The sequence below is a fragment of the Oncorhynchus keta genome, chromosome 15, assembly GCF_023373465.1.
Source record: "Oncorhynchus keta strain PuntledgeMale-10-30-2019 chromosome 15, Oket_V2, whole genome shotgun sequence".
Taxonomy (NCBI): Eukaryota; Metazoa; Chordata; class Actinopteri; order Salmoniformes; family Salmonidae; genus Oncorhynchus; species Oncorhynchus keta.
The window spans coordinates 34,054,697-34,082,244 of record NC_068435.1 but is presented as its reverse complement, the minus strand read 5'-3'; the positions used below and the strand labels follow the sequence as shown (position 1 = coordinate 34,082,244).

At 42.1% G+C, this 27,548-nt stretch overlaps 1 protein-coding gene across 2 annotated transcripts; it reads right to left on the bottom strand.

The window, feature by feature from the left end:
• Positions 1 to 432: 432 nt before the first annotated feature.
• Positions 433 to 26,883, bottom strand: LOC118395228 (transmembrane inner ear expressed protein-like). Of its 2 annotated transcripts, none has more exons than XM_035788973.2 (4): positions 26,587 to 26,883; positions 11,110 to 11,227; positions 9,196 to 9,345; positions 433 to 920 (listed from the first exon to the last, which is right to left on the bottom strand). In XM_035788973.2, exons 1-4 carry the CDS (start codon positions 26,704 to 26,706, stop codon positions 622 to 624), a joined length of 687 nt encoding a protein of 228 aa, XP_035644866.1. In that variant the 5' UTR covers positions 26,707 to 26,883; the 3' UTR covers positions 433 to 621. The 2 variants fall into 2 exon arrangements, with proteins under 2 accessions (XP_035644866.1, XP_052319877.1); XM_052463917.1 differs by lacking the exon at positions 433 to 920 and adding an exon at positions 6,241 to 6,968.
• Between the last annotated feature and the right edge of the window lie 665 nt (positions 26,884 to 27,548).

Genomic DNA, 27,548 nt, shown 5'->3' with positions numbered 1-27,548 from the left:
GCTGCCTTCCTTCCCTGGTTGTCATATGGTGACAAGGACCATGTTATTTTGCTGTTCTTTGACAAAAATGTCTCTCTTTCAGCTTGGGGGATTTCTTCTTCATCTGAAGATGAAGCATCGTGCTCTGGGTTGTATTCTTCCCCATCTTCTTCTTCAGATACCTCTTCTAAATCATTGTTCTCTTGTTCCTCCTGGACATCTGAACATGCACAAGAACGTTTTAGTTTTGTCTGAGTCGCACACAATCTCAATTTCTTGTGTGTGTGTGTGTGTGTGTGTGTGGTGCAGGGTCAAAATTGCCCCTAAGACAATCGTTGTACCCTGGTGGTGTACAGCTTTCATGGAAATATGAACAAAGACAATGTTTCACTTTTTATTAGGAAAAGTAATCAAATTTCAAGTTGAAAAAATATCATTTCGGGGCTTCTCTCTGCTGTTAATAGTGGCGTGTAATTTTTGTCCCTTAAGACAACACAAGGGTTAAAGATTGTTTTATAGTTAATATGTACTTTTTTGTCATTATATACAATCATTAAAAAAATAATAATAATACAAAATTGACAACTAAAAAAATTACTTATGAAAAGTTGTTTAGCACAATTCGTGTTTCCGACCCAGTGTTTACTTTTTCGAAGGAGGTTTCTTAGCTCCTCCCTTAGCACCTCCTTTTGCACCTCCTACTTTCTCCCCTTCTCTACTCTTCTTCCCTTTTTCTTCACTTGCTTCTCCTTTCTTTCCTCCCCCTTTTTCCCCTTTTTCTCCCTTTTCCCCTTTTTTGTTAGCAGATCCCTCCTTTTCATCATCCTTTCCCTCCTTGGCACCCTTTCCCTCTTTCTTCTCCTTGGTCTTCTTCCCCCCCTTTTCACCGTCCACTTTTCCCGAGACTGTTGTCACCTCTTCTTTTTTCTCCACAACAACAGCTGGAGGAAGGACAAAAAAGCACAAGGGGAAACAATCACTTGGAGGCCGCGACAACAACGTTTGTTATCATCAAGATCCCTTCCTGCAATAATATGTGGTGAGCAAAATATAGAATCCAGGCAAAGTGGGTCATAGTATTGTAATGAATGTGCATCTGTCTCTCTACATTCTAATGGACGCAGCCTATTTTTTTCTACTAATGTGGTTTCATAAGTCTACTGGGCTGGTTGGGAAACAAATTATGGGGATTTGAAATCGACAAATATTTGATGAATGAAAATGTCAATCTACCAGAAGGCTGTGGAGGACAATAGGCATGCTGCCCTCCATTGATAATGACAAACATCCCAATCCAGATGGCCTCTACTGCACAACATCAAAATAACCATGTTTGTTCTATGCAATGAGTTTTGTTTGCTCCACCTCTGAGAACGAACTGAAATGTAAGGTGAACACAAGTCAAGGAATGAGACTTTACTGCAAAGCAAATAGATCTATAAACATGTGGAAATCATTGAGAAGGTAGATGGGTATATCCCTTCCACAATCCAGCATATCCATACACATGTATGTGGATATCTTTTTATTTTTCGAAGGCAAACATCATTTGGAGATAGAGGTTTACATGCAATCAGTTACAACCAAGCATTTCAAACAGCATTAAGACCGAGACTGTGTGCGTGTCTTGCAACATCCCCACCAGGCATGAGAGGACTTCGACAATGAGAAATTCAACAGCTCCCACTTGTCACAATCGAGAGCTGTGAGGATTTCCTCCCCATGCCTCCCTTCCTCCCATCCATGACACCCATGGTGAACCCCTCAGTGTGCTAGTTTATGCTCTAGGGAGAACCACTGCTGAGAGGGAGATGGTACTACTGCTTTTTACCACACCTTCTTAGTACAGTAGCAGGGGCAGACATCTGTAGACACTAAATAGACCAGGCGGGCAAGGGAACTGCTTCTAGGGAAGCCGGGGTGATTGTCTTTTATACATCACCACTAGAGCAGTGGTTCCCAACTCCCGTCCACCAGTACCCCAAATAGCATACATTTTTTGTTGTAGCCCCGGACAAGCTCGCCTGATTCAACTCGTTGAGGGCTTGGTGATTAGTTGACAAGTTGTCTGGAGCTACAAAAAAAAAATGTGTGCTGTTGAGGGTAATGAAACACACACAAGAACAGGAGTTGGGAAACATTGCACTAGAGAGTGTAGACATAATCCTTTTGGGTAACGCTCCACATCAAGTGTCTCTATTAATTATGTGTTGATACTGTACCTTACATGGGTACAGGGTAGAGTAAGTACACTGTTCAATTCGGACTAGAAATGATTATCTGTAATACCCATCTGTGGAATGTGTAACACACGTCATTTTAGATTCATGAACACACTCAAACGAATTGCCGCCTCCTCTCACCCCAGAATTATTGCTTTAGATTTCAGATGAATGAACTACACAATCCGTCAAATTGCGCAACCAGTCAAATACAATCCACTGTGTGTTCCCTGCACCCAAATGTTCAGTTCCACTGTACCAGCCGATGTAATTACCGTGTAAATAGAGTCAAGCCATTTGTTGACCACTTTATCGTCCTCCATCCCGCTGTGACGTCCCAAGGCTACGACTCCTCTCGCTGATGGTGTTATTTTCTCAATCCGAGAAGACACACACTCACACAAAACACACTCTCTGGTGGTGATGTTCAGTCCGTCGGAGGCTGAGGTGCAACACGCTCACACTCCTGACCCCTCTTTGCATGAGGAGATCGTTTGGCAACCAGAATAACCCTCAGAATTAGTATTTTATTAGCTACCCCCAGCAGCTACTCTTCCTGGGGTCCACAGAAAACAAAAAACATGACATAGTACAGAACATTAATAGACAAGTACATCACAAGGACGGAACGTCATACATTTGAAATACAGTAAGTATACATGCTTTCATACATGCGTGGCCTCATAATCATGTTGTTCATAGACGCTACTAAATCCAAGTTGAACACACAACAACTAAAATAGAAATGCAATAACAAGGAGATGCATTGAAAATAGGCTTGACACTTTTAGCTCAATTCCCCTGGCATGAATATGGCAACTTTGTTTCTATAGATACGGCCGACCCTTAATGGGTATCCTGGAGTAAAGTAGAGATTTTTTACACCTGCGTTGGGTTTCCTGGGGTAACATGTCATCTCTCCCAGATGACCCTACACCTCTGCGTGGCACTAAGATGTGCAAGAAATGTGTGCGTGTGGATCTGTGACTATGCATGTGTGCCTGCGTGAGTTTGTCCTTGTGCACTGTATAGGGAAAGGTGTGCGGAAGTGAGAAGGTTGCGGTGGACCCTGTCTGACAGCATGCCTCAGGAGGCTCTTGAGCCACCGGAGAACTGACACAACTCAGAGCAATGACAGATGATCAACGTGTGCTGGAACAATGTCTACTTTTCATTTTAATAGCTTTATCCATATGGCAAAGAATGGGAGGTGGGAAGTTGCACTATGTCCCTAGTCCTCGCCCTCAGCGTTGCCTCCTGTCCAGTATTTGCTCTACCATCTCCTACGAATGTCAAATGTTCTCACAGATGTTATCTTTCTCTCTATCCAGGCTGTCTTAAACAACGTTGGTTTTTAGGTCATGTAGGTAAAAGTGGTGAGTAAAACGTCTGCGGGTGACGTTATGTCAGTGCTCTCAGAGACACTTTGTTGTGCATGAATTATTCGGGTTAAACATTGTGGTCAATGCCCAGAATGGAATCTTATTGATCAGGAGATGCAATAACCATAAGTATATAGTAATAACTTATTCATATTATAGTAATAACTGTTTCTAACTGAATATATTCTCAATAATATGTTGGATTATATGGCCAGGAAATTTGCATACACTCTCTGCACAAATACTTGCACATAGCTATCGGGTCAGGCGTTACAGAGTTGCATTTTTTAAATGGCATACTTCACTCATTACTTAATTAGTGGAAGGCGGCCCTGGAACACTTACTATTTGCTGGAGAACTCACTATCTCTTGTGGATGAATCCAGGGGTAAACAGCTGTGTGGGGTTCATGAGTCTCCACGATTATAAAACATATCTGTTTATCCTTTTCCTTTATAAATGGCAGACACCCTCTTTCTCCCTCTCTCCCTTTCGCTCTCTCCACTCTCTCTCTCCCTTTAACCTCTCTCCACTCTCTCTCTCCCTTTCGCTCTCTCCACTCTCTCTCTCCCTTTAACCTCTCTCCACTCTCTCTCTCCCTTTCGCTCTCTCCACTCTCTCTCTCCCTTTAACCTCGCTCCACTCTCTCTCTCCCTTTCGCTCTCTCCACTCTCTCTCCCTTTAACCTCTCTCCACTCTCTCTCTCCCTTTCGCTCTCTCCCTTTCGCTCTCTCCCTTTCGCTCTCTCTCCCTTTCGCTCTCTCTCCAGTCTCTCTCTCCCTTTCGCTCTCTCCAGTCTCCCTCTCCCTTTCGCTCCCTCTCCCTTTCACTCTCTCCCTTTCGCTCTCTCTCCCTTTCGCTCTCTCTCCAGTCACTCTCTCCAGTCTCCCTCTCCCTTTCGCTCCCTCTCCCTTTCGCTCTCTCTCCCTTTCGCTCTCTCTCGCTCTCAGCACATGGTTGATACTTATAAGTTCACGGCAGAGGTTTTGCTGGGGAAATAAATGCATATTAACCCCAGTATCCCCTGATGCTGCATTATAATATACAGAGATGGATGTGAGATTATGTACTCTTTCCCATAGGTTATGATTTCTCTAATGGATTAAGCTTGTCTCTGACTGACACGCTCATTATGGTAGTAATCCACAATACACAGTCAGTCCCAAAATACATTTTATCCATAATGATTGTAAAATAATAATACAGTCCCCTCCTGTACTCCCTGTTCACCCACGACTACATGGCCAGGCACGACTCCAACACCATCATTAAGTTTGCCGACGACACAACAGTGGTCACCGACAATGATGAGACAGCCTATAGGGAGGAGGTCAGAGACCTGGCCTTGTGGTGCCAGAATAACAACTTCTCCCTCAACGTGATCAAGACAAAGGAGAGGATTGTGGACTACAGGAAAAGGAGGACCAAGCACGCCCCCATTCTAATTGACTGGGCTGTAGTGGAGCACGTTGAGAGCTTTACGTTCCTTGGTGTCCACATCACTAACAAACTATTATGGTCTAAACACACCAAGACAGTCGTGAAAAGGGCACGACAAAGCCTATTCCCCCACAGGAGACTGAAAAGATTTGGCATGGGTCCTCAGATCCTCAAAATGTTATACAGCTGCACCATCGAGAGCATCCTGCTGCAACTCTCTGATTATTATCTATGCATAGTCACTTTAACTCTACCTACATGTATGTACATGTTACCTCAATTACCTTGACTAACCTTGACTCTGTACCGGTACCCCCTGTATATAGCCTCCACATTGACTCTGTACCGGTACCCCCTGTATATAGCCTCCACATTAACTCTGTACCGGTACCCCCTGTATATAGCCTCCACATTGACTCTGTACCGGTACCCCCTGTATATAGCCTCCACATTGACTCTGTACCGGTACCCCCTGTATATAGCCTCCACATTGACTCTGTACCGGTACCCCCTGTATATAGCCTCCACATTGACTCTGTACCGGTACCCCCTGTATATAGCCTCCACATTGACTCTGTACCGGTACCCCCTGTATATAGTCTCCACATTGACTCTGTACCGGTACCCCCTGTATATAGCCTCCACATTGACTCTGTACCGGTACCCCCTGTATATAGCCTCCACATTGACTCTGTACTGGTACCCCCTGTATATAGCCTCCACATTGACTCTGTACCGGTACCCCCTGTATATAGCCTCGCTACTGTTATTTTTACCGCTGCTCTTTAACTATTTATTTACATTTTTTACTTATCTTCTTTTTTTTTTACTTAACACTTGTTTTTCTTAAAACTGCATGGTTGATTAAGGGCTTGTAAGTAAGCATTTTCACTGTAAGGTTTACACCTGTTGTATTCGGCGCATGTGACAAATCAAATTTGATTTGATTTGATATTCCAGACCTATGTATGTCCACGTAAGCCTGTGTGATACTTCAAGAGGACAGATGGTATGGACAGAAACACACCCACCTGGATCAGACAGAAAGACAGAGATAAATGACAAGTACAGTATGTCAGTGACCCCCAACCTTAGACGTGGATGAACTTGACATGGTGTGCAGGCATTTCCCCCCCCATACTAAAACATGCGATTCAACTAATAATTAAGACATTGTTGGTGCAAGGTTGAGAAAGAAAAGCCTGTGTACCTTGTAGCTCTCCAGGACCAGGGTTGGTTGTCATGGGTGTTACTGTATAAGCTTACATAAAAGATCATAGATGTGTTTATACAAAGCCAAGATTACAGATCGAGTCAGAGAAGGAGAAAGAGAGAAATGAATAAACAACGAGTGACAGCCGTAGGCATGCAACATCAACGTAAGAAGCCTTCATCTCTACTTTTTCATCATCTACGTTTGCAGTTCTGTGTCCAATGTACAATCAATGTATTATCGACAAGGACGAGTATATCAACAAAAAGCATTTGAAGTATGTAACACATGCAACTATTACTCTTCAGCAGGCAACATTCTCCACAATGTCAATGTCCTTCTTTCTAGGAAGTAGCGATGAACGCTGATCTATTAAGTTAACTATTGTATTCAACTATTCAATGCTTTTCTGTGATTTACTGAATCCTGAGCTGCATGTTCCAATGTTCCCTCTAGTGGATAGCCCTCTTTGTCAGAATATAAATAGGAATGTGGAGAGAGGGAAGGTGAGAAGAGATACGGAAGAGAAGAAGGAGGGAGGTAATCCAGTCTCAGGCTGAGTGAGGGGGAAAGGAGAGAGGAGAAGTAGGGAGGAATGTCATCCCGTCTCGGGCTGAGTGAGGGGGCCAGTGAGCTCCTCCTCCTCTCTCACCACTGGGAGCTGGCTGCTGCTGGCGCTGCGAGCCTGGACTTGCTCAGAGACCGTCGAGAGGGACACAGTGTCCGGGAGAGCTGGAGGGACAGGATGAAGAGGAAGGGGGGAGGAGGGGGGTGGGGGGGTGGAGGGTACAAAGAGGTCAGGGAGGAGAGAGAGGGGGAGGAAAATAGGGAGGATGAAGAGGGAGGTGGAAGAAGAGGAAAGGGAATAACTCAAGGAAGAGAGGATGAAAGAAAGGGTTTGGAGAGGAAGGTGCAGGTCAAAGGGAAGGGATAGGGTTGGAAGATGAAAGATTGAAGGAGGAAGAAGTCAAAGAGAAGGCATGAAAGTTAGAACCGTTGAAAAGGAAGAGACCGACACTGACATAGAGGCCCTATAATTAACCCTAACCCAGTTCTATTTGTGACACTTAACGAGGTGCAAGTCCTACCTCTCCCATCTCCTCATTGGTTTATAGAAGCAGATACCCACGTGCCATCTCCTCATTGGTTATACCCACGTGGGTGATTGAAAGAAGGACAGAGTGGTTCTGATAATTCACCTTATTATGAAAGTTAGATGCCAATAGCCATATAAAGTCCAAAGAAGAAAAAGCCTGGAAGGAGGAGAGATGACTAGAAACAATTCAGATGACCGTTTTATGTGTGGATTAATTGTCGGAGTAGAGGACCTTGTGCATTTCAGGTAAAATAACAACTCAACATTTATATCCCAGGACAAATTAACTAGCAACAACAAGCTAGCTAAATAGGACAAATTAGCTAGCAACTGCAAGCTATCTAGCTAAATTGCCATAAATGTTTAATGCTTTTTGACCTGTACCCAAATTAATATCATTGGTTCAGAGTTTGTTTTGATATTTCAACCTGTGTGTCGTGATCACATTTGGTGTGTAGGGACAAAATCAATTTGTGCATGATGCCGCACACGCACATCCGGTCTGGGCATGGTATAAGTCGCTTTTGACAAAAGTGTGTGCTAAATGGCATATATTATTTGTGCACAGTGTACAAAACATTAGGAACACCTTGGTAGTATTGAGCTACACCCACTTTTGCCCTCAGAACAGACTCAATTTGTCTGGGTATGGACTCTACAAGGTGTCGAAAGCATTCCACTGGCCCATTTGGACTCCAATGCTTCCCACTGTTGTGTCAAGTTGGCTGGATGTCCTTTGGGTGGTGGACCATTCTTGATACACACAGGAAACCCAGCAGCATTGCAGTTCTTGACACGCTCAAACTGGTACAAACTGATCAATTATTTGTCTTGCCCATTCACCCTCTGAATGGCACACACAAACAATCCATGTCTCAATTGTTTTAGGGTCTAAATATACTTATTTAACCTGTCTCCTCCCCTTCATCTACACTATTTGAAGTGGATTCAACATGTGACATCGATAAGGGATCCGAGATTGGACTCGCCGTGTCAGTTTATGGAAAGAGAATGTGTTCCTAATGTTTTGTACACTCAGAGTATATTTTACTGTATTCATTCATCCAGAGAGTATTATATCACCCTGTGAGGACAAGACTATTTATTTGAGTATGTAGACTCAATCTACATCTTCAATCATATAAGACAGGGAAATATGCCACCTTAAACTAATTCAAAACACTGGTTGCATCCAGAGTGTCAGACAAAGATCTGTGTTATCCGTCAGAAATAAGAGAAAAATATATCTTAGCTCTGCATGGTTAGAGTGTGTTGACCCATTAGCATAATGTGATGAAATCTAAGAGAAACATTCAAACTAATGAATACAAAAGCTGTCAGGGGCCCATTCGTGTTAAAACCGTGTCAAGCCACTATTGATCTCCTGCTTTATCAAAAGGCCTAGCAGGTGACATTTCATCAATAGCATATAAAACTCGCCCAGCAGTTCCCTGTCTACTCTCCTTTGAAAAACTCCCTGAAATCAAACACAGGGTAGTTCTTAAGAGTAGAGTAAGTAAATAAAAGGTGCACACATCTCTAGTTGAGGTGCTTACTAATAGAAGGTAAATGTAACAAATTAAAAAATATGTCTCACACTTTAATCTAGCCTTGCTGTGGATTTTAAAAGTGCTAAAGTTCATAGGACGTTGAGAGTAGGGACTTTTGTCATAGGGAGTAGGGATGTCCTAAAATGTACACTACACCTACCTCCCAGAGACTTCGGTCATAGGGAGTAGGGATGTCCTAAAATGTACACCACACCTAGGTCCTAGGGACTTTTGTCATAGGGTGTAGGGATGTCCTAAAATGTGCATCGCACTGTTGTTGAGGTAGAGAGGGTCTGAGAAGTGCATCACTTACCTCCTGGGATCTCTGTGAGCTCGTTGAGAGGAGGCACAGTCTCCAGTGTGTTGGCGTAGTCCTTAGCTGCTACTCTCTGAGCATGTCGCGCCTCTATCTCCTTCTTCGTCCTGGGGATACGGCATTTGAAGATGCAGCATAGGGTGATGACTTGCAAATGGAGAAGGTGGGCGAGAAGGAGAGAGATAAAAGAAAAATGTATTTCCCATGTGGAATATTATTTGCTTGTATCTGAAGTACAAATGGATATGTAATTGAACTAGACACTACTGTCACAACGCTGGCACATAACAGTTTTACAGCTATTAGCATTTACAGTGTGCTACAAAGTATTTGGATAGTGAACCATTTTTTTGTGTTGCTTTGGCTCTGTACTCCAGCACTTTGGATTTTAAATGATACAATGACTATGAGGTTAAAGTGCAACTATCAGCTTTAATTTTGAGGTATGTTCATCCATATCGGGTGAACCGTTTGTGTTTAGTCCCTTCATTTGAAGGGGCCAAAAATATTTGGACAAATTCACTTCGTCAAAATATGGTCCCATATTCCTAGCCCGCAATGACTACATCAAGGTTGTGTCTCTACAAACTTGTTGGATGCATTTGCTGTTTGTTTTGGTTGTGTTTCAGATTATTTTGTGCCCAATAGAAATGTATGTTAAATAATGTATTATGCCATTTTGGAGTCACTTTTATTGTGAATAAGAATAGAACATGTTTCTACAGTGCCTTGCGAAAGTATTCGGCCCCCTTGAACTTTACGACCTTTTGCCACATTTCAGGCTTCAAACAGAAAGATATAAAACTGTATTTTTTTGTGAAGAATCATATCAGAATCAAAATATTTGCACGCCCAATTTTTCAGTTTTTGATTTGTTAAAAAGTTTGAAATATCCAATAAATGTCGTTCCACTTCATGATTGTGTCCCACTTGTTGTTGATTCTTCACAAAAAAATACAGTTTTATATCTTTATGTTTGAAGCCTGAAATGTGGCAAAAGGTCGCAAAGTTCAAGGGGGCCGAATACTTTCGCAAGGCACTGTAAACACTTCCACATTCATGTGGATGCTACCATGTTTATGGATAATCCTGAATGAATTGTGAATAATGATGAGTGAAAAGGTTACAGCTGCACAAATATCACCCCCCCCCCCCAAAAAAAAATGCCAACCTCCCATGTAACTGTAATGGTGAGAGGTTAGCATGTCTTCGGGGTTTGATATTTGTGCGTCTATATTTCTCACTCATCATTGTTCACGATTCATTTAGGACTATCATTTCAAATCCAAAGTTCTGCAGTACAGAGCCAAAACAACAATGAAAATAATGGTCACTGTCCCAATACTTTTGGAATTCACTGTATATTACTGTATAGTGACACTTCAATATCAGATATTATCAGACTACTTTCCTTTTTGTTGATTCGGTCTCTGTCATGACATGGTTTAGTTATTACTGTTTAGATGTCCGATGAGTTATGACTAAAATAGCATGTCATTTTTGTCTTGTGTACTGTTGTCCTCCTCCTCCCCTTATTGAACCATGCATCATGTGGTCGATAAAACAAACATAAACCGACAATACCATGAACATTTGGAGCCCTCCCTCACAATAACCATCATGACAATTCAGCAAATTATATGCATTTCCATGTATCATGTGATCTATCTGTTCGGTATGCAAACTTGTTGGACTATGCAGACAAATAGCTGAGCCGAAGCATTGTACCTTGACTGACGGACTAATTTGTACATTCATTTTTACTAATGTGATTTTTATAAATAGAATTGGACGATGGAGGATTGATGTGAAAATCCTAGGCATTTGTATATTTATGTAAATATTCATTTCATAAATAGTCTTGAATGTCTGGCAGATATACTACTATGACAGGTTTAGAGAAATACTTACTGACTGCTAGAATAAACATAGAGAAGATACCAATGACTTGCCATAACCGCAGTCCCCAGAATACAACTGTTTCTGAAGTGACTGGGTCTGGCTTCTTTGGGGGATCTGTCGGTAAAAGCTGTAGGAGGGAAAAAAGAGACAATATTTGCATGAGTACATTATCGTGTCATCTAGACAAGTACTCTTCAAATCACTCTGCTGTTTGATAGTCTTCACGACAGTTAGTTAAATGTTATTTGGACCAATACCGCAATTGATGCAAATATCAATCTGATTGAGAGAATAATATTCTTCTCCTCCGCTCAGTTTCTGAAGAGACACACGGTGGGTGGCAAGACAATTGGAGGAAAGTCAGAGGTGTAAAAGACAAATTGATGTCACTGTAAGGATATGGAAAAGTATGAGACAGGGAAGAAGGGCTTGGGATAAAACCCTGAAATAGAGGATTTCGTGGATCACGCAGAATTTGAAACACGCCAAGTCGGGTGTTATCACTCATGATGTCTTAGTCCTTATATAATGTTACTTACCCAACATTATTCATCTCATATGCATACGTATATACTGTACTCTATATCATCGACTGCATCTTTATGTAATACATGTATCACTAGCCACTTTAACTATGCCACTTTGTTTACATACCCATCTCATATGTATATACTGCACTCAATACCATCTACTGTATCTTGCCCATGCCGCTCTGTACCATCACTCATTCATATATCCTTATGTACATATTCTTTATCCCCTTACACTGTGTATAAGACAGTAGTTTTGGAATTGTTAGTTAGATTACTTGTTGGTTATTACTGTATTGTCGGAACTAGAAGCACAAGCATTTCACTACACTCGCATTAACATCTGCTAACCATGTGTATGTGACAAATAAAATGTGATTTGATTTGATTTGAACCTGAGGACACTAGTGTGGGAGTGCCACCACCTTAAGCCTAAAAAAATTAACTTAAATCTGCCTCAAAAACCATCTCAACAATGGAGAACAATGGGTTGAAATGGAAAGATGACTGTCTGAAAAAAGATAAAGGGACAACAAAACAACAGCATTTTAACTGAGCAAGAACATAAAAGCACAAAATAGACCAATCTCTTTGAACACTAGACACTGTCTCCTGTCTTGTTCCCAATTTGAATTGTTATGTCGACTCCTTCACCTTTTTCATAACTTTGGCTGAGAAGCTGGTAATACAATGCTGGAAAGTCACGGGATGCTGTGAAATACCGCAAGAACATAATACAAACAAAATAATTGTCTCACTGAGTAAATGGCAATGATCTAGGAAAATGAATCACACATCATGGCACAAAGAGTGAAGGTTAAAAAAAGGGAAGACTTTAATGAATATTGTCTACCCCACACATATAGATGTTTGATCTTCATTTGACCAGTTTTGTTGCAGGAGTAAAATTATCTTGTAGAAGCAGGATTTGATTATTCAACGAAAAAGTGAAAATTTCCAACAAGGACATTTGTTTTGATAGGCTACAGTAGGCTATAGTTTAGGTGTGAGATTTAAGGGAGAGAAAGAGACTTGCAGTTTTTTTGTGAATTTATGTCAATCATGAGGCTCATTTAAATTTCCTAGGGATGATTTAAATAATGCTGACTGGGGTTTCGTACTGTAGGTCAAACTACTCATCTTCCTCCGTCACAGGGAAACACCACAATCCTGGTCATTGTGAATCGGTATTCTAAGTCCTTCCGTCTTTTTCATTTGCTTGGTCTCCCTACGGCCCTCTAGACTGCGGATGCCCTGTTCACCCACGTCTTCCGGCACTACGGGTGCCTGAGGATATAGTTTCTGATCGGGGTCCCCAGTTCACGTCCAGGGTCTGGAGGGCATTTATGGAACATCTGGGGGTCTCAGTCAGCCTTACCTCAGGTTTTCACCCCAAGAGTAGCGGGCAGGTGGAGAGAGTTAACCAGGTTTCTACGGTCCTACTGCCAGGACCGGCTGGGGGAGTGGGTGGCTTTTATCCCCTGGGCAGAGATGGCCCAATACTCACTTTGCCACTCCTCCACTAACCTATCTCCTTTCCAGTGCGTACTAGGTTTTCTGCCGGACACTGCCCATGTGCACCTGCAACGGGCCATCAGGCGACAGAAGGCGAGCTCTGACTGCCACCGCAGTGAGGCCCCGGTGTTCACGCTGGGGGACCGGGTCTGACTCTAGACCCGAAACATGCCCCTCCGCCTGCCCTGCCGGAAGCTGGGTCCGCAGTTTGTGTGGCCATTTAAAGTCCTGAGGAGACTGAACAAGGTTTGTTATAGGTTACAGCTCCCCCTGATTACCGTATTAACCCATCGTTCCAAGTGTCTCTCCTCAGGCCGGTGGTGGCTGGTCTGCTCAAGGAATCTGAGGTGTGGGAGTGCGTACTGGGCCGTACGCACTACCCTCTGTAGTGCCTTGCAGTCGGAGGCCGAGCAGTTTCCATACCAAGCAGTGATGCAACGTGCCAGAATGCTCTCGATGGTGCAGTATTAAATATTTTGAGGATCTGAGGACCCATGACAAATATTTTCAGTCTCCTGTGAGGGAATAGGTTTTGTCTTTCCCTCTTCACGGCTGTCTTGGTGTGCATGGACCATGTTAGTTTGTTGGTGATGTGGACACCAAGGAACTTGAAGCTGTCAACCTGCTCCACTACAGGCCCGTTAATGAGAATGGGGGCATGCTGGTTCATCCTTTTCCTGTAGTCCACGATAATCTCCTTTGATTTGATCCCGATGAGGGAGAGGTTGTTGTCCTTGTCTCTGACCAAGTCTCTGACCTCCTCCCTATAGGCTGTCTCATCATTGTTGGTGATCAGGCCTACCACTGTTGTGTCATCAACAAACTTAATGATGGTGTTGAAGACGTGCCTGGCCATGCAGTCATGAGTGAACAGGGAGTACAGAAGGGGACTGAGCATGCACCACTGAGGGTTTCCCGTGTTGAGGATCAGTGTGGCGGATGTGTTGTTAGACGCCCTTACCACCTGGGTGTGGCCCGTCACGAAGTCCAGGATCCAGTTGCAGAGAGAGGTGTTTAGTCCGAGGGTCATTAGCTCAGTGATGAGCTTTGAGGGCACTATGGTGTTGAACACTGAGCTGTAGTCAATGAATAGCATTCTCACATTGGTGTTCAGTTACAGTTGAAGTCGGAAGTTTACATACACTTAAGATGGAGTCATTAAAACTCGGTTTTCAACCACTCCACAAATATATTGTTAACCAACTATAGTTTTGGCAAGTCGGTTAGGACATCTACTTCGTGCATGACACAAGTAATTTTTCCAATAATTGTTTACAGACAGATTCTTTCACTTATAATCCACTACATCACAATTGGGGTCAGAAGTGTACATCCACTAAGTTGACTGTGCATTTAAGCAGCTTGGAAAATTCCAGAAAATGATGTCATGGCTTTAGAAGCCATGGCTAACTGACATAATTTGAGTCAATTAGAGCTGTACCTGTGGATGTATTTCAAGGCTTACCTTCAAACTCAGTGCCTCTTTGCTTGACATCATGGGAAAATCCAAAGAAAATCAGCCAAGACTGATTTTTTTTTTAGACCCCCACAAGTCTGGTTCATCCTTGGGAGCAATTTCCAAATGCATAACGGTACCATGTTCATCTGTACAAACAATGGTACGCAATTATAAACATAATGGGACCACGCAGCTGTCATACCACTCAGGAAGGAGACGTGTTCTGTCTCCTAGAGGTGGACATACTTTGGTGTGAAAAGTGCAAATTAATCCCAGAACAACAGCAAAGGACACTGTTAATATGCTGGAGGAAACAGGTACACAAGTATCTATACCCACAGTAAAACGAGTCCTATATCGACATAACCTGAAAGGCCGCTCCAGCAAGGAAGAAGCTACTGGTCCAAAACCGCCATAAAAAAAGCCAGACTACGGATTGCAACTGCACATGGGGACAATGATCGTACTTTTTGGAGAAATGTCCTCTGGTCTGATGAAACAAAAATAGAACTGTTTGGCCATAATGACCATCGTTATGTTTGGAGGAATAAGGGGGAGGCTTGGAAGCTGAAGAACACCATCCCAACCGTAAAGCACTGGGCTGGCAGCATCATGTTGTGGGGGTGTTTAGCTGCAGGAGGGTTGTTGCACTTCACAAAATAGATGGCTTCATGAGGATGGAAAATTATGTGGATATATTGAAGCAACATCTCAAGACATCAGTCAGGAAGTTAAAGCTTGGTCGCAAATGGGTTTCCAAATGGACAATGACCCTAACCATACTGCCAAAGCTTTTGCCAAAGTAATGGGAAAATGGCTTAAGGACAACAAAGTCAAGATATTGGAGTGGCCACCACAAAGCCCTGACCTCAATCCTATAGAACATTTGTGGGCAGAACTGAAAAAGCGTGTGCGAGCAAGGAGGCCAAACAAACCTGACTCAGTTACACCAGCTCTGTCAGGAGGAATGGGCCAAAATTCACCCAACTTATTGTGGGAAACATGTGGAAGGCTACCCAAAATGTTTGACGGAAGTTAAAACAATTTAAAGGCAATGCTACCAAATATTAATTGAGTGTATGTAAACTTCTGAGCCACTGGGAATGTGATGAAAGAAATAAAAGCTGAAATAAATCATTCTCTCTACTATTATTCTGACATTTCACATTCTTAAAATAAAGTGTTGATCCTAACTGACGTAAGAAAGGGAATTTTTCCTATGATTAAATGTCAGGAATTGTGAAAAACTGAGTTTAAATATATTTGGCTAAGGTCAAATCAAATCAAATCAAATGTATTTATATAGCCCTTCGTACATCAGCTGATATCTCAAAGTGCTGTACAGAAACCCAGCCTAAAACCCCAAATAGCAAGCAATGCAGGTGTAGAAGCACGGTGGCTAGGAAAAACTCCCTAGAGCTAAGGTGTATGTAAACTTCCGACTTCAACTGTTGTTGCTCCTTTTGTCCAGTTGTGAAAAGGCAGTGTGGAGTGCAATAGAGATGGCATCATCTGTGGATATGCAAACTGGGGTGGGTCTAGGGTTTTTGGGACAGTGGTGTAGATGTGAGCCATGACCAGACTTTCAAAGCATTTCATGGCTAAAGATGTCAGTGCTACGGGTCGGTTGTCATTTGGGAAGGTTACCTAGTGTTCTTGGGCACAGGGACTATGGTGGTCTGCTTGAAACATGCTAGTATTACAAACTCCGACAGGGAGAGTTTGAAAATGTCAGTTAAGACACCTGCCAGTTGGTCAGTGCATGTTCGTAGTACACGTGCTTGGAGTACACCTGGTAATCCGTCTGGCCCTGCGGCCTTGTGAATGTTGACCTGTTTAAAGGTCTTACTCATATCGGCTCCAGAGAGCGTGATCACAAAGTTGTCCTGAACAGCTGATGCTCTCATGCATGTTTCAGTGTTACTTGCCTCGAAGCGAGCAAAGAAGTTATTTAGCTTATGTGGTAGGCTCGTGTCATTGGGCAGCTCTCGCGTGTGCCTGTGTAATTGCGCAACCAGCTCACTCAGGTGCTTTGTTGTCCGTAAGTTTGAGTTAATTTGCATACAAAAAATCATACAATGATGGAAAGACCAGTGTGTTGTCCTTGGTAATGCAGACAGAGAAGAGTTCCAACTTCTTAATCATAGCCTCAATTTTGTGCCGCACATTGAATAGAGTTACGGAGAGTCCCTGTAATCCTAGATTAAGACCATTCAGGTGACAAAAAACATCACCCAGATAGGCCAGTCGTGTGAGAAACCCGTCATCATGTAAGCGGTCAAACAAGTGAAAATTATGGTCAGTTAAGAAGACTTTAAGCTTGTCTCTCAATTAAAAAAAATGTGTCAATACTTTGCCCCTTGATTACCAGCAAAAAAAGCGTTACATGGTCGCTGCCCATATCATTGTATAATGCAGAAAATACACAAGAGTTCAGGGGCCTTGCTTTAACAAAGTTAACCATTTTCACTGTAGTGTCCAAAACGTCTTTCAAGCTGTCAGGTATTCCCTTGGCAGCAAGAGCCATTGATTTTATTAGTCACTCTCACTCATTTTAACATGGCAAAAGTCATGGCAAAATATGTAGAATTTCAGGAAATTTGCTTTACAACTGCAAAAAAATGATCTCCACCCCGTGGCAAAATGTGTAGAATTGTAGGTAATTAATTGTAAAACTGCATTTTCTTCACTCCACCGTCAAGAGGGGGACCACTAAAATGTTTTGCCCGCGCGGTGGGTGGGCCCCCCAACAAAATCTAACCTAGGGCCCCCAAAAGGCTAGGGCCAGCCCTGGAGGTATCCTTCCTGGTGCTCCTCTATCACGCCTTGTTTTGAAGGAACAACAAGCAGGGGATTAATCTAGCAGCCCCATAGTTCATGCGTACAGATCAATATATGATGGGTCAGGATACGGACACTTATTACGTTTCCTGTCGTTGTAAACAATCCCACAGAACAATACATCTGGGAAGAGGGCCAAACAAAACTTGTGCATTAGTCAAGATGACTTTCAAGCAAATGGGGCTTTTATGTGAAATATTAGATAGCTATTTATTTTTTGAAAATCAGAGTGCAATAATTGAAACAATCACAGAAGGATATCCTTTCAGCAAAAACAATTTCTATAGATTTTTTTTTCAGTACAATTTGATTGAACTTTTCAAGGAGGATTCAAGTGTCTGTGCTTTTCCAATAACAATCAAAATGGAATATTACAGTAAACCATTTGACCAGTGCAATGTCATGTAACGGTCATAAAAACCAGATGGGAACAATGTAAAACTTTGACCTTATCAAAACATTGATTGACTATCGTCCTGTGGCGTTAACTTCCGTCGGTGTGAAGTGCCTTGAGCACTCTCACCTCTCAGGTCTCATGTGGATGGAGCCATTGGACCCAATACAGTTTGTATACAGGAAGAACAGATTAGTCGACGATGCAGTACCGACGGTTTTACGCAGTGCCGTGAAACACCTGGAGAGGCCTCATTCTTATGTGTGCATCCTTTTCCTTGACTTCTCTGCTTTTAAAGCTGCATGCAACCTCACCTTTTCTGTGACACTCTCCCACCTACAGGTGGACCCCAGTACTGCCTTGTGGGATCTGGACTTCCTGCTGAACAGGGTGCAGTATGTCAAGTTCAACAACACAACATCCCTTCTTCTTTGTACATCTACCGGTTCCCCCCAAGGAACTATCATCTCTCCAGTGCTATTCTTCATATTCACCTATGACCTGAGAGGGTCCGACAGGGACTGCTTGGCAGTGAAATATGCAGATGACACCTCCCTTATCAACGGCTCAGATAACACACCGCGTTACCAAACAGAAGTAAACAGGGTTCATCACTGGTGCCATGACAACTACCTCACACTCGACATCAACAAAAGAAAATAACTGGTCATTGATTTCAAGAGGACGGGAGACCCAGTGAGCCACCTAGTCCTGGGTGGTGAAGAAGTAGAGAGAATGGGGAGTTTGAAGTACCTGGGAACCATCATGAACAGCACACTCTCTTTTAATGGCAACGCTCAGAACATCAATAAAAATGGCAACAATGATTGTATCTCCTCTTGGTTTATCCATTTCTCTCTCCCCCTCTCTCTAGAGGATAGAGGAAACTTGCTGAATGGTCAAAGAAATCATAGTAAAAGCTTTTCTTTTTGGCTTTTTATAGAAAAATAAGTTGTGGATGCTTTGCTAGCAATAGACAACAATAAATCCACAGGGGCTGACGAATTGGATCCTGGTCTGCTTAAGTGTGCAGCGCCCATCATTGTTGGCTCAATAACCCACATTTTTTTATTTAACATTGTTATCTGGAAATATTCCAAAAGTATGGAAATCAGCTCTTGTCCTGCCACTCCATAAGGGTGGGGATAGTAGTGATGTTAATAATTGTCGCCCCATTAGAAGGTTTCCTTGTCTAGCTAAGATTCTAGAATCCTTCGTAAATGTATAACTTTGCTCTTTTTTATCGGAGAAATGTATTTGAAATGTAAACCAATCAGGGTTTAGGCCTGGGCATAGAATTAGTACAGCAACCACTTTAGTTGTTAATGATCTGGTCAGTGCTTTAGGCACTAAAATGAAATGTGCTGCTTTGTTTGTGGACCTTTCAAAAGCTTTTGATACTGTTGATCATGCTATTTTATTGAATAAGTTGTCCTCGATAGGTCTGAGCTCTGACGCCTGTTGATGGTTTCATGATTATCTTAGTGACAGAACTCACGCCATCGTGACTGAATTTCTTGAAGTGCTTAAAAGTGTACCACAGGGGTCGATTTTGGGACCTGTTCTCTTCACTATTTATATAAACACCATTGGTCAATCTGTTAAAAAAATGTCAACTTTATCTGTATGCGGATGATGCTATTATGTCGGCTATTGCTCCGACTGTTGATCTGGCTGTCTTAAAACTACCGTCAGATTTTATAGCTGTGCAGGAATTCCTTGCTGATTTAAAACTTGTGTTTAACATGGGCAACACAAAATACATGTTGTTTTTAAACTCTTGTAAGAATGTTCCAGATGAGCTACATGTTCACTCAATAGATGGTTCTCCAATTGAAGGTGTTTCCGCAGATACAGTGGGGCAAAAAAGTATTTAGTCAGCCACCAATTGTGCATGTTCTCCCACTTAAAAAGAAGAGAGAGGCCTGTAATTTTCATCATAGGTACACTTCAACTATGATAGACAAAATGAGAGAAAAAAATCCAGAAAATCACATTGTAGGATTTTTAATGAATTTATTTGCAAATTATGGTGGAAAATAAGTATTTGGTCAATAACAAAAGTTTATCTCAATACTTTGTTATATACCCTTTGTTGGCAATGACAGAGGTCAAACGTTTTCTGTAAGTCTTCACAAGGTTTTCACACACTGTTGCTGGTATTTTGGCCCATTCCTCCATGCAGATCTCCTCTAGAGCAGTGATGTTTGGGGCTGTTGCTGGGCAACACGGACTTACAACTCCCTCCAAAGATTTTCTATGGGGTTGAGATCTGGAGACTCCAGGACCTTGAAATGCTTCTTACGAAGCCACTCCTTCGTTGCCCGGGGCGGTGTGTTTGGGATCATTGTCATGTTGAAAGACCCAGCCACGTTTCATCTTCAATGCCCTTGCTCATGGTAGGCTTTGTTATTTTGGTCCCAGCTCTCTGCAGGTCATTCACTAGGTTCACCGTGTGGTTCTGGGATTTTGGCTCACCGTTCTTGTGATCATTTTGACCCCACGGGGTGAGATCTTGCGTGGAGCCCCAGATCGAGGGAGATTATCAGTGGTCTTGTATGTTTTCCATTTCCTAATAATTGCTCCCACAGTTGATTTCTTCAAACCAAGCTGCTTACCTATTGCAGATTCAGTCTTCCCAGCCTGATGCAGGTCTACAATTTTGTTTCTGGTGTCCTTTGACAGCTCTTTGGTCTTGGCCATAGTGGAGTTTGGAGTGTGACTGTTTGAGGTTGTGGACAGGTGTCTTTTATACTGATAACAAGTTCAAACAGGTGCCATTAATACAGGTAACGAGTGGAGGACAGAGGAGCCTCTTAAAGAAGAAGTTACAGGTCTGTGAGAGCCAGAAATCTTGCTTGTTTGCAGGTGACCAAATACTTATTTTCCACCATAATTTGCAAATAAATTCATTAAAAATCCTACAATGTGATTTACTGGATTTTCTTCTTCTAATTTTGTCTGTCATAGTTGAAGTGTACCTATGATGAAAATTACAGGCCTCTCTCATCTCACCTAGGATTTAAACTCACAACCTCTGGATTTAGGGGAATGCGGATCTTTCTACACGCTACAAAGTCTGTAGAATTTCAGAAGTCCCCTACACATTCATTACCTATAACATATCTCTGCATATAGCAAAAGAGTGCCATCTGCACTTCTATTTAAGTTACAAGTTCTGGCAAAAATATGGCAAAAATCTATTTAATTTAATTTACTTCTTTCAGCTATTTGAGTTTGGGTTTTCAGTATAGTTGTCTGTTGTTGGTGGGACATATTATTCTGTTTTACTGTTGCCCCTGAATCACTGCGATAAATATACTTTTTTCTACAGTGTATTTTTTACAGAGCTGAGATTTACTTTGAAGTCCAAAGTGTAGGAATAGGTCTACAGGTGAAATCAGTCACTGATACAGACATGGTGGCGTAGCAGGAAGATTGGAATGCCGTGAACCAAGAGGTTGAGAGTTCCAATCCCAGGTTACATAATAATTTATGCATGAATGAACAAACTGTAATCATGTCAAATATGTAAGTTGAAAACACTTTGTTAAAAGCACTTGGTGTCGGTGTCCCTTGCATTGCCTAAAGACAAAGAGCTGTATCTGGATCAGTGGTTCACCAATCAGTACCATGACCCAACATCCCAAAAAATGTCTGTGGGACCAACTCGGAACTAGACAAAACCTCCAACGGACCATGAGATTATGTCTCTATACCAAGTCCCTCATGTGTAAAGACCTATCCAATGACCTCACTGTCACCATCCCACTTCTGACACCAATGTAGTGAATTTGGGTTAGCTTCGACTTGGACTAGAACCCAATGCCAGCGACTGTCAAGCTAACCCCTTCATCGTTAAGCCAACAGGTTGCTAGGTGTTGGGTTAAGGTTGTTTCAATAAGAATGCAATGGGTACTTTAATACAATTATTGTGAATACTCATATTAATCTAATAGTTTGATTCATTAAAATGTTGACATGCTTTGCAAGAAGAACGATTTCCCTTTAATTCCTGTTTACATGGACACATCTGAAATCAGGCTTCCCGATGGGTTTTTGATAAATTCAGAAAATCGGCAATCAAAATAAATGTTCTACCACAGCAGCCATGTAGTCGGACATTATGTGAAAACTATTTCTAATATGCATACTGTCAGTTTTTCCAAACTTCACTTCTGCCAAAAAGGGAGACTTGCGCTGCTGGTACAAGCACATGTTCAGATCAAATACACCGCTGGAGCTCCGATCAGGGGGTTTATACATCCTTGCAATTTGAAAGATTACCTCGATTATGACCTTATGCCGATTACGATAAGCAGAGTACGGTCTTCACATGACTAAAGCCATAATCAGTTTCACTCTCAACTACTAACATATTTTACATACATGGATGTTTTTATTATTTTTAATTTGATTTTTGGGGTCAAAATTATCACAGGAGGCCTCCCGGGTGGCGCAATGGTCTAGGGCACTGCATCGCAGCGCCACCTGTGCCACTAGAGACTCTGGGCTCGCGAACCACCCACCCGCCGGGAGGCCTCCTGTGATAATTTTGACCCCAAAAATAAAATAAAAAAATCCATGTATGTAAAATTGGTAAACTGTGATAATTTTGACCCCAAAAAGAAAGAAAAAAATCTTATCAAAACATCATTAAGCATGTAAATAATGTTATCTGAAATAAAAATGTTAGAAAACCGTATGTTATTTTAGCAAAATGACAGTTAATGTTGATACCAGGTAAAACAAAATATAATTTCCCCCTCATATAATGTGCATCTTCTTTTCAAAGTACAATCCACGTTAGTACTAAAATCCAGATTTAATAACATAATTTAATTGTCGTATTATCATATTTTTGTGGTAAACACGACTGCCATTTAAAGGGGCAGTACACCAAAATGTTTAATATACTTCATTTTATTGACAAAAAGTGATTCATCCATTGATGAAGACAATGACCAAAAATATGGCTTAATTGTCTTTATTTACTTACCCCACAGTAAGTAAATAAGCATTAGCATTGCTGCAAGTGAAACAATGGGAGGGGTAGGGCCTAGGCAGGAAGCTTAAAAAAGCATCAACAAGCATGCCCAAAATACCATAAGTTGCACATATATAATATAAGAGGGAGGGTATTATTGTTATTTTCCATAGAATAACTATTTTACGGAGAATGCACACCAATACAGCACTACTGTATGTGTACATTCAGAGGTTATGTCACGCCCTGACCTATTTTGGTTTGGTCATGGTGTGAGTTGGGGTGGGTATTATACGTTCTATTATTTATATTTCTATGTTTTTGGCCGGGTAGGGTTCTCAATCAGGGACAGCTGTCTATCGTTGTCTCTGATTGTAAACCATACTTAGGTATCCCTATTTCCCAACTGCCTTTGTGGGAGGTTAACTTTGTTTGTAGCACATAGCCTTAAGCGTCACGGTTGTTTTGTAGCGTTTATTGTTTTTGTCGGTGTATTCACCTAAATAAACGACTATGCACGCTCACCACGCTGCACCTTGGTCTACTTCTTTTGACGGTTAGTTCTTTTGACAGGTTAGATGGTTTCTGTATTTCTGTAGGTTAGCTGGTTTCTGTTTAACCAAGTAGTTATACCACTGACTGACATTTCTGAGCTGTTTTGACTGCAACTACGCATATATCTAAGGTCATTTTGAGTTCATACACGCTCATACCTGGTTATAACCAGTTAAAGACGAGTGCTCCATCTGTGCAGGTGATCTGTCTATCAGGTCGAGATCACTCCAATTGGTCCCCTTCCACCCACTGGATTCAAATAAATACTTAAAAAAATATTTGCCCTAGAATAAATAATTTTTATAGAGTACACACCAATACAGCTCTCTGTGTAGATTCGAGAGCTTACCTGAGTTCTGTGTTGCAGTTATATCAAGTAGTTATACCATTGGCAGACTTTGTATACCATTGGCAGATTTCTATATGCACAAAAATAAGGTAATTAGATTTTCTTTTTTTACACAGTTACACATATGGTATAGAAAAATACAATCTTAGGCAAGTACATGGGGAGCTGTATCTGTGCAGATGATCTGTCTATCTAGTGGAAATGACTGATACAGGTCCCCCTCCACCCTCTGGTGGTATGGATAAGTTGTTATCATGTCTCCAGAGAGAACTAGATTCAAATAAAGGTCCTATATCAAATTACTATAGGCAGAATTAGGTGTTTTTGATTGGGGTCAACATGACCCCAAATTCCATATTGATACAGTAACATTAAACAACGATTTGAATTGATTAAAAACAAGTTGATTGACAAAGTCATGAAAAATTCGAAGAATTTAATTAACCACTTTTGGGCTATACGATTAAAAATATCCCTATGGGGTCAAAATGACCCCAGTTGGTAGTTTGAGGGTTAATATTGAATTATTAGTGTGCATGTAAACGTACTTAATGGGGCCCCGGTCAAACTCTCCTGGGCAGCGTACATGTTTAAAAAAATAAATAAATCTTGCCATGAGGTTTGTAGGTCAACTACTAAAAGACCATTGCCTTGATGTATTGTAAGAAAATTGTTATTCTTGGAATTGTAATGTTTCTTGGGTCTTGGTATGCTGTCTCTCATTTACTGTGTGACGGACAGGGGTGGTCCCGAAAATGCACAGAATTAATACAGGGCACTACTTTTGACAAAAGCTCGTCTGCGCTGTATTCCATACATATTGTACTACTTTTAACTAGGGCCCTTGGGCTCTGTACAGAGAATAGGGTGCAATTTCTGACACAGCCAGGGCTGAGTGTCAGCCAGGGCTGTTGGGAGCTGTGTGATTGGCTTTTGTGAGTCAGCATGTTAAAAAGATGCCATGGGCCTGACCTTGGCTGACTTCTCACCAAATCTCCACATTTCAGTGTACTGTATCAGTATGTCCTCCATCTGCCAAGGCCATCAGGGGCATAGGGTGTTGTTGCCAAAAAACAAAAACAAATCACGCATTTTTGACTAAGATTGTTTGCAGCCTGATATGACTTTACTCTCAAGTGTAATGGCACTTTAGCAGGGGGGGGGGGTAATAAGTTGGCCCAGGGGACAAGAGATTGTAATTCTGCTGCCGTTAATACAAAGTAGTGAATTCGTAGTAGTGATTATGTAATACTTAATGTCCTTACTCGCTCTCCTATTTTATGTGTTGGGATTAGTGGATAAGCCAGAACTTTCGTAAACATATTGAAACAACTCAGATCCAGTGAGGGAGTTGACTCTGGCTGAAGCTTGCAGTTGCTATGGTTGTTGAAGTTTCGAGACACATAGGCTTAGTTGAGATAATTCTGTCCTAATACAAATGTTCAAACCGAACCAGATGTCTTTCTTCAAGCAAGTACACGTCACAAAGGTCAAATAGGGGGATGATTATGTTTGTCCTGTTTCATTGCATGTACAAGTGGGAAACCTGTACATGTGTGAGATGGAATTGTTTGGTTTTTTGCATATCCCAACTCCCTCTGAAAGTGGGTTCACATCCAGGTGATCAGTCATTATTGATGGCAGCCCTGGAGAAATTAGGGTTAAGTGCCTTGCTCAAGGCCAGATCGGCAGATTTTTCACCTTGTCGCCTCAGGGATTCAAACTAGCCATGTGCATGTCATTTCTCTTTCTCTGTAATTTCTCTAAATAAAAATAATATATCTCCAAGATTGTCCATTACTTAACTCCCTCTCAGAAACATAATGAACTCTCCCTCCTAAGTCAAATGGAGAATAACAAAACCCAGAAACTATACTGGAACCAACAATTCCAGTAATTGCTTTCAAAGGCAATTATTATAGATCTTTGTTCCAATTTCTTTACTGCAATCAACCCCCCCCCATCATTCAGCTTATGACATGTATTTTATTGCAGTCCATGAATCAGCTTTTCCTACTGGATCTGTCACTCCTATATAAAACCCTCTGCTGAAATCTTCTGAAATCAACATCTGAATATTAGAAGCTGTGATAAGTTTTCTGAATTTATTTATCATTTGAAGCAAAGTCCGGGATGTACTGTGCATCAATATCCAAGGTGCACTTTCTCACCTGAGGATTTCATCACTAAACGCCCACAAACTTTCAATGTTGCTGACCCTGCTGGTGCAGCATATTAACACAGAAACGATTCAGTCTCATCTTTCTCTCTTACTAATACTAATACTAATTTCTCTCTTACTAATTGTGAGTCTGGGTATCCGTCAGAGAGAACAGTGCATGTGTTGTCACTATTTCCAGACAGATGTTTCTGAAACTTTCATGTCTATTCTCTGATCTAGCATGGAATACTGCTGCTTGTTTTGTACAACACCCTGTACGCAGTACAACATGAGGTCTCACATCTCAAAACAATGCATTAGCGCTCTTAAGAGGCTGCCACTGTATTTCATTTCTGACACCGGGGATTATGGCATTGCTCCTGGCATCCGAAAATACAAATGGCGGCACATGGTGATCATTACATCTGCACATGCTGTAACAACCCGTCCATGCTACTCTGGGAAGAACACTACACCATAAAATATTGAGCTACTACACATGACTATTGTCTATGGGGCTGCTCAACACCATAGCTCTATAGCGAATAAGCCCCATTTATTAATCACATGAAAACAAGCAACCATCCTTTAAACAGTGGAGGGAACGAGTGGGACAGACACCCACACCTCCGTAAGCAGGAACCCGATGATGAGCCTCTGTGGACAGAGACCTGTATGAACGAACGCGTTCTTACCTCTGGATCCGGGACCTGGGAGAGCACAGCGGAGATGCAGAAAGAGAGCAGAGCTGCCCCCAAGCCCAGCAATGCCGGCTGGGGAGAGGAACACGAAGAAGGCCATTCCCCGACTGCCATTCTTTCCCCCTTACTTTCTCCCTGCAGGCTACAGCTCCCTGCCCCCTCTCTCTACTCCTCTGCCTGACTGGCTGGGTGGCTGGGCTGGGTGTCTGTGCCGTAGGCTACCCTGGACAGGACCACAATGGCCCTGGGTGATTGATGGTCAGTGAGGGCTGCTGGCGGGGACAGGGGGCGTCCTCTCTCCTCTCATCTGGTGCACTGCCTCTGCCTCCTCTACCCTGTTGTCTTCCCTCCCAACACAGAGCACCGTACACCACTAAATACATCACACCATCTTCCTATAGGCAGTTCCACGAGCCAGCCACTTCAGTCAGGGTCATTAATTAATTAATAGGACTGGTGTAGTTTACAGCCCATTCTGGAAAGGGAGGTAGGTAGGTTATAGCACTGCTCTGTGTGGGGGATGGGAGGGAGCTGCCTGCTTGTGAGGGCAGTGGCTTGTGTAGGAAGGTCAAGGGAACATAGAGCGGTGAATGACAATCTTTCAGTTATATTGTCCTTGTCCTCTGTGTGGCAGGATGTAATACAGAAGCATAGGTGTCTGGCTTCAGAATACAGTGTTCGAACGGACACTGTGTTTGCCAATGAGCTGATGACAGGTATGTTATGCTGAAATTACAGAAGAATAAATATAATCAATCACTTGGGCAATATACTGACCTCAGTGACCAGATATGCACACAAACCATGTACCTAAAAGTTATGTCAAATCAGTTCAAGCTACTGTATATGCTGTTATGGCCATGTGTTTACACCAACACCTCCACAGCAAGCAGACAAAAGTGGTTAGCTTGTTCTCATGGAACACACTGATGACGGCTTAGTTACACAAGGAAACT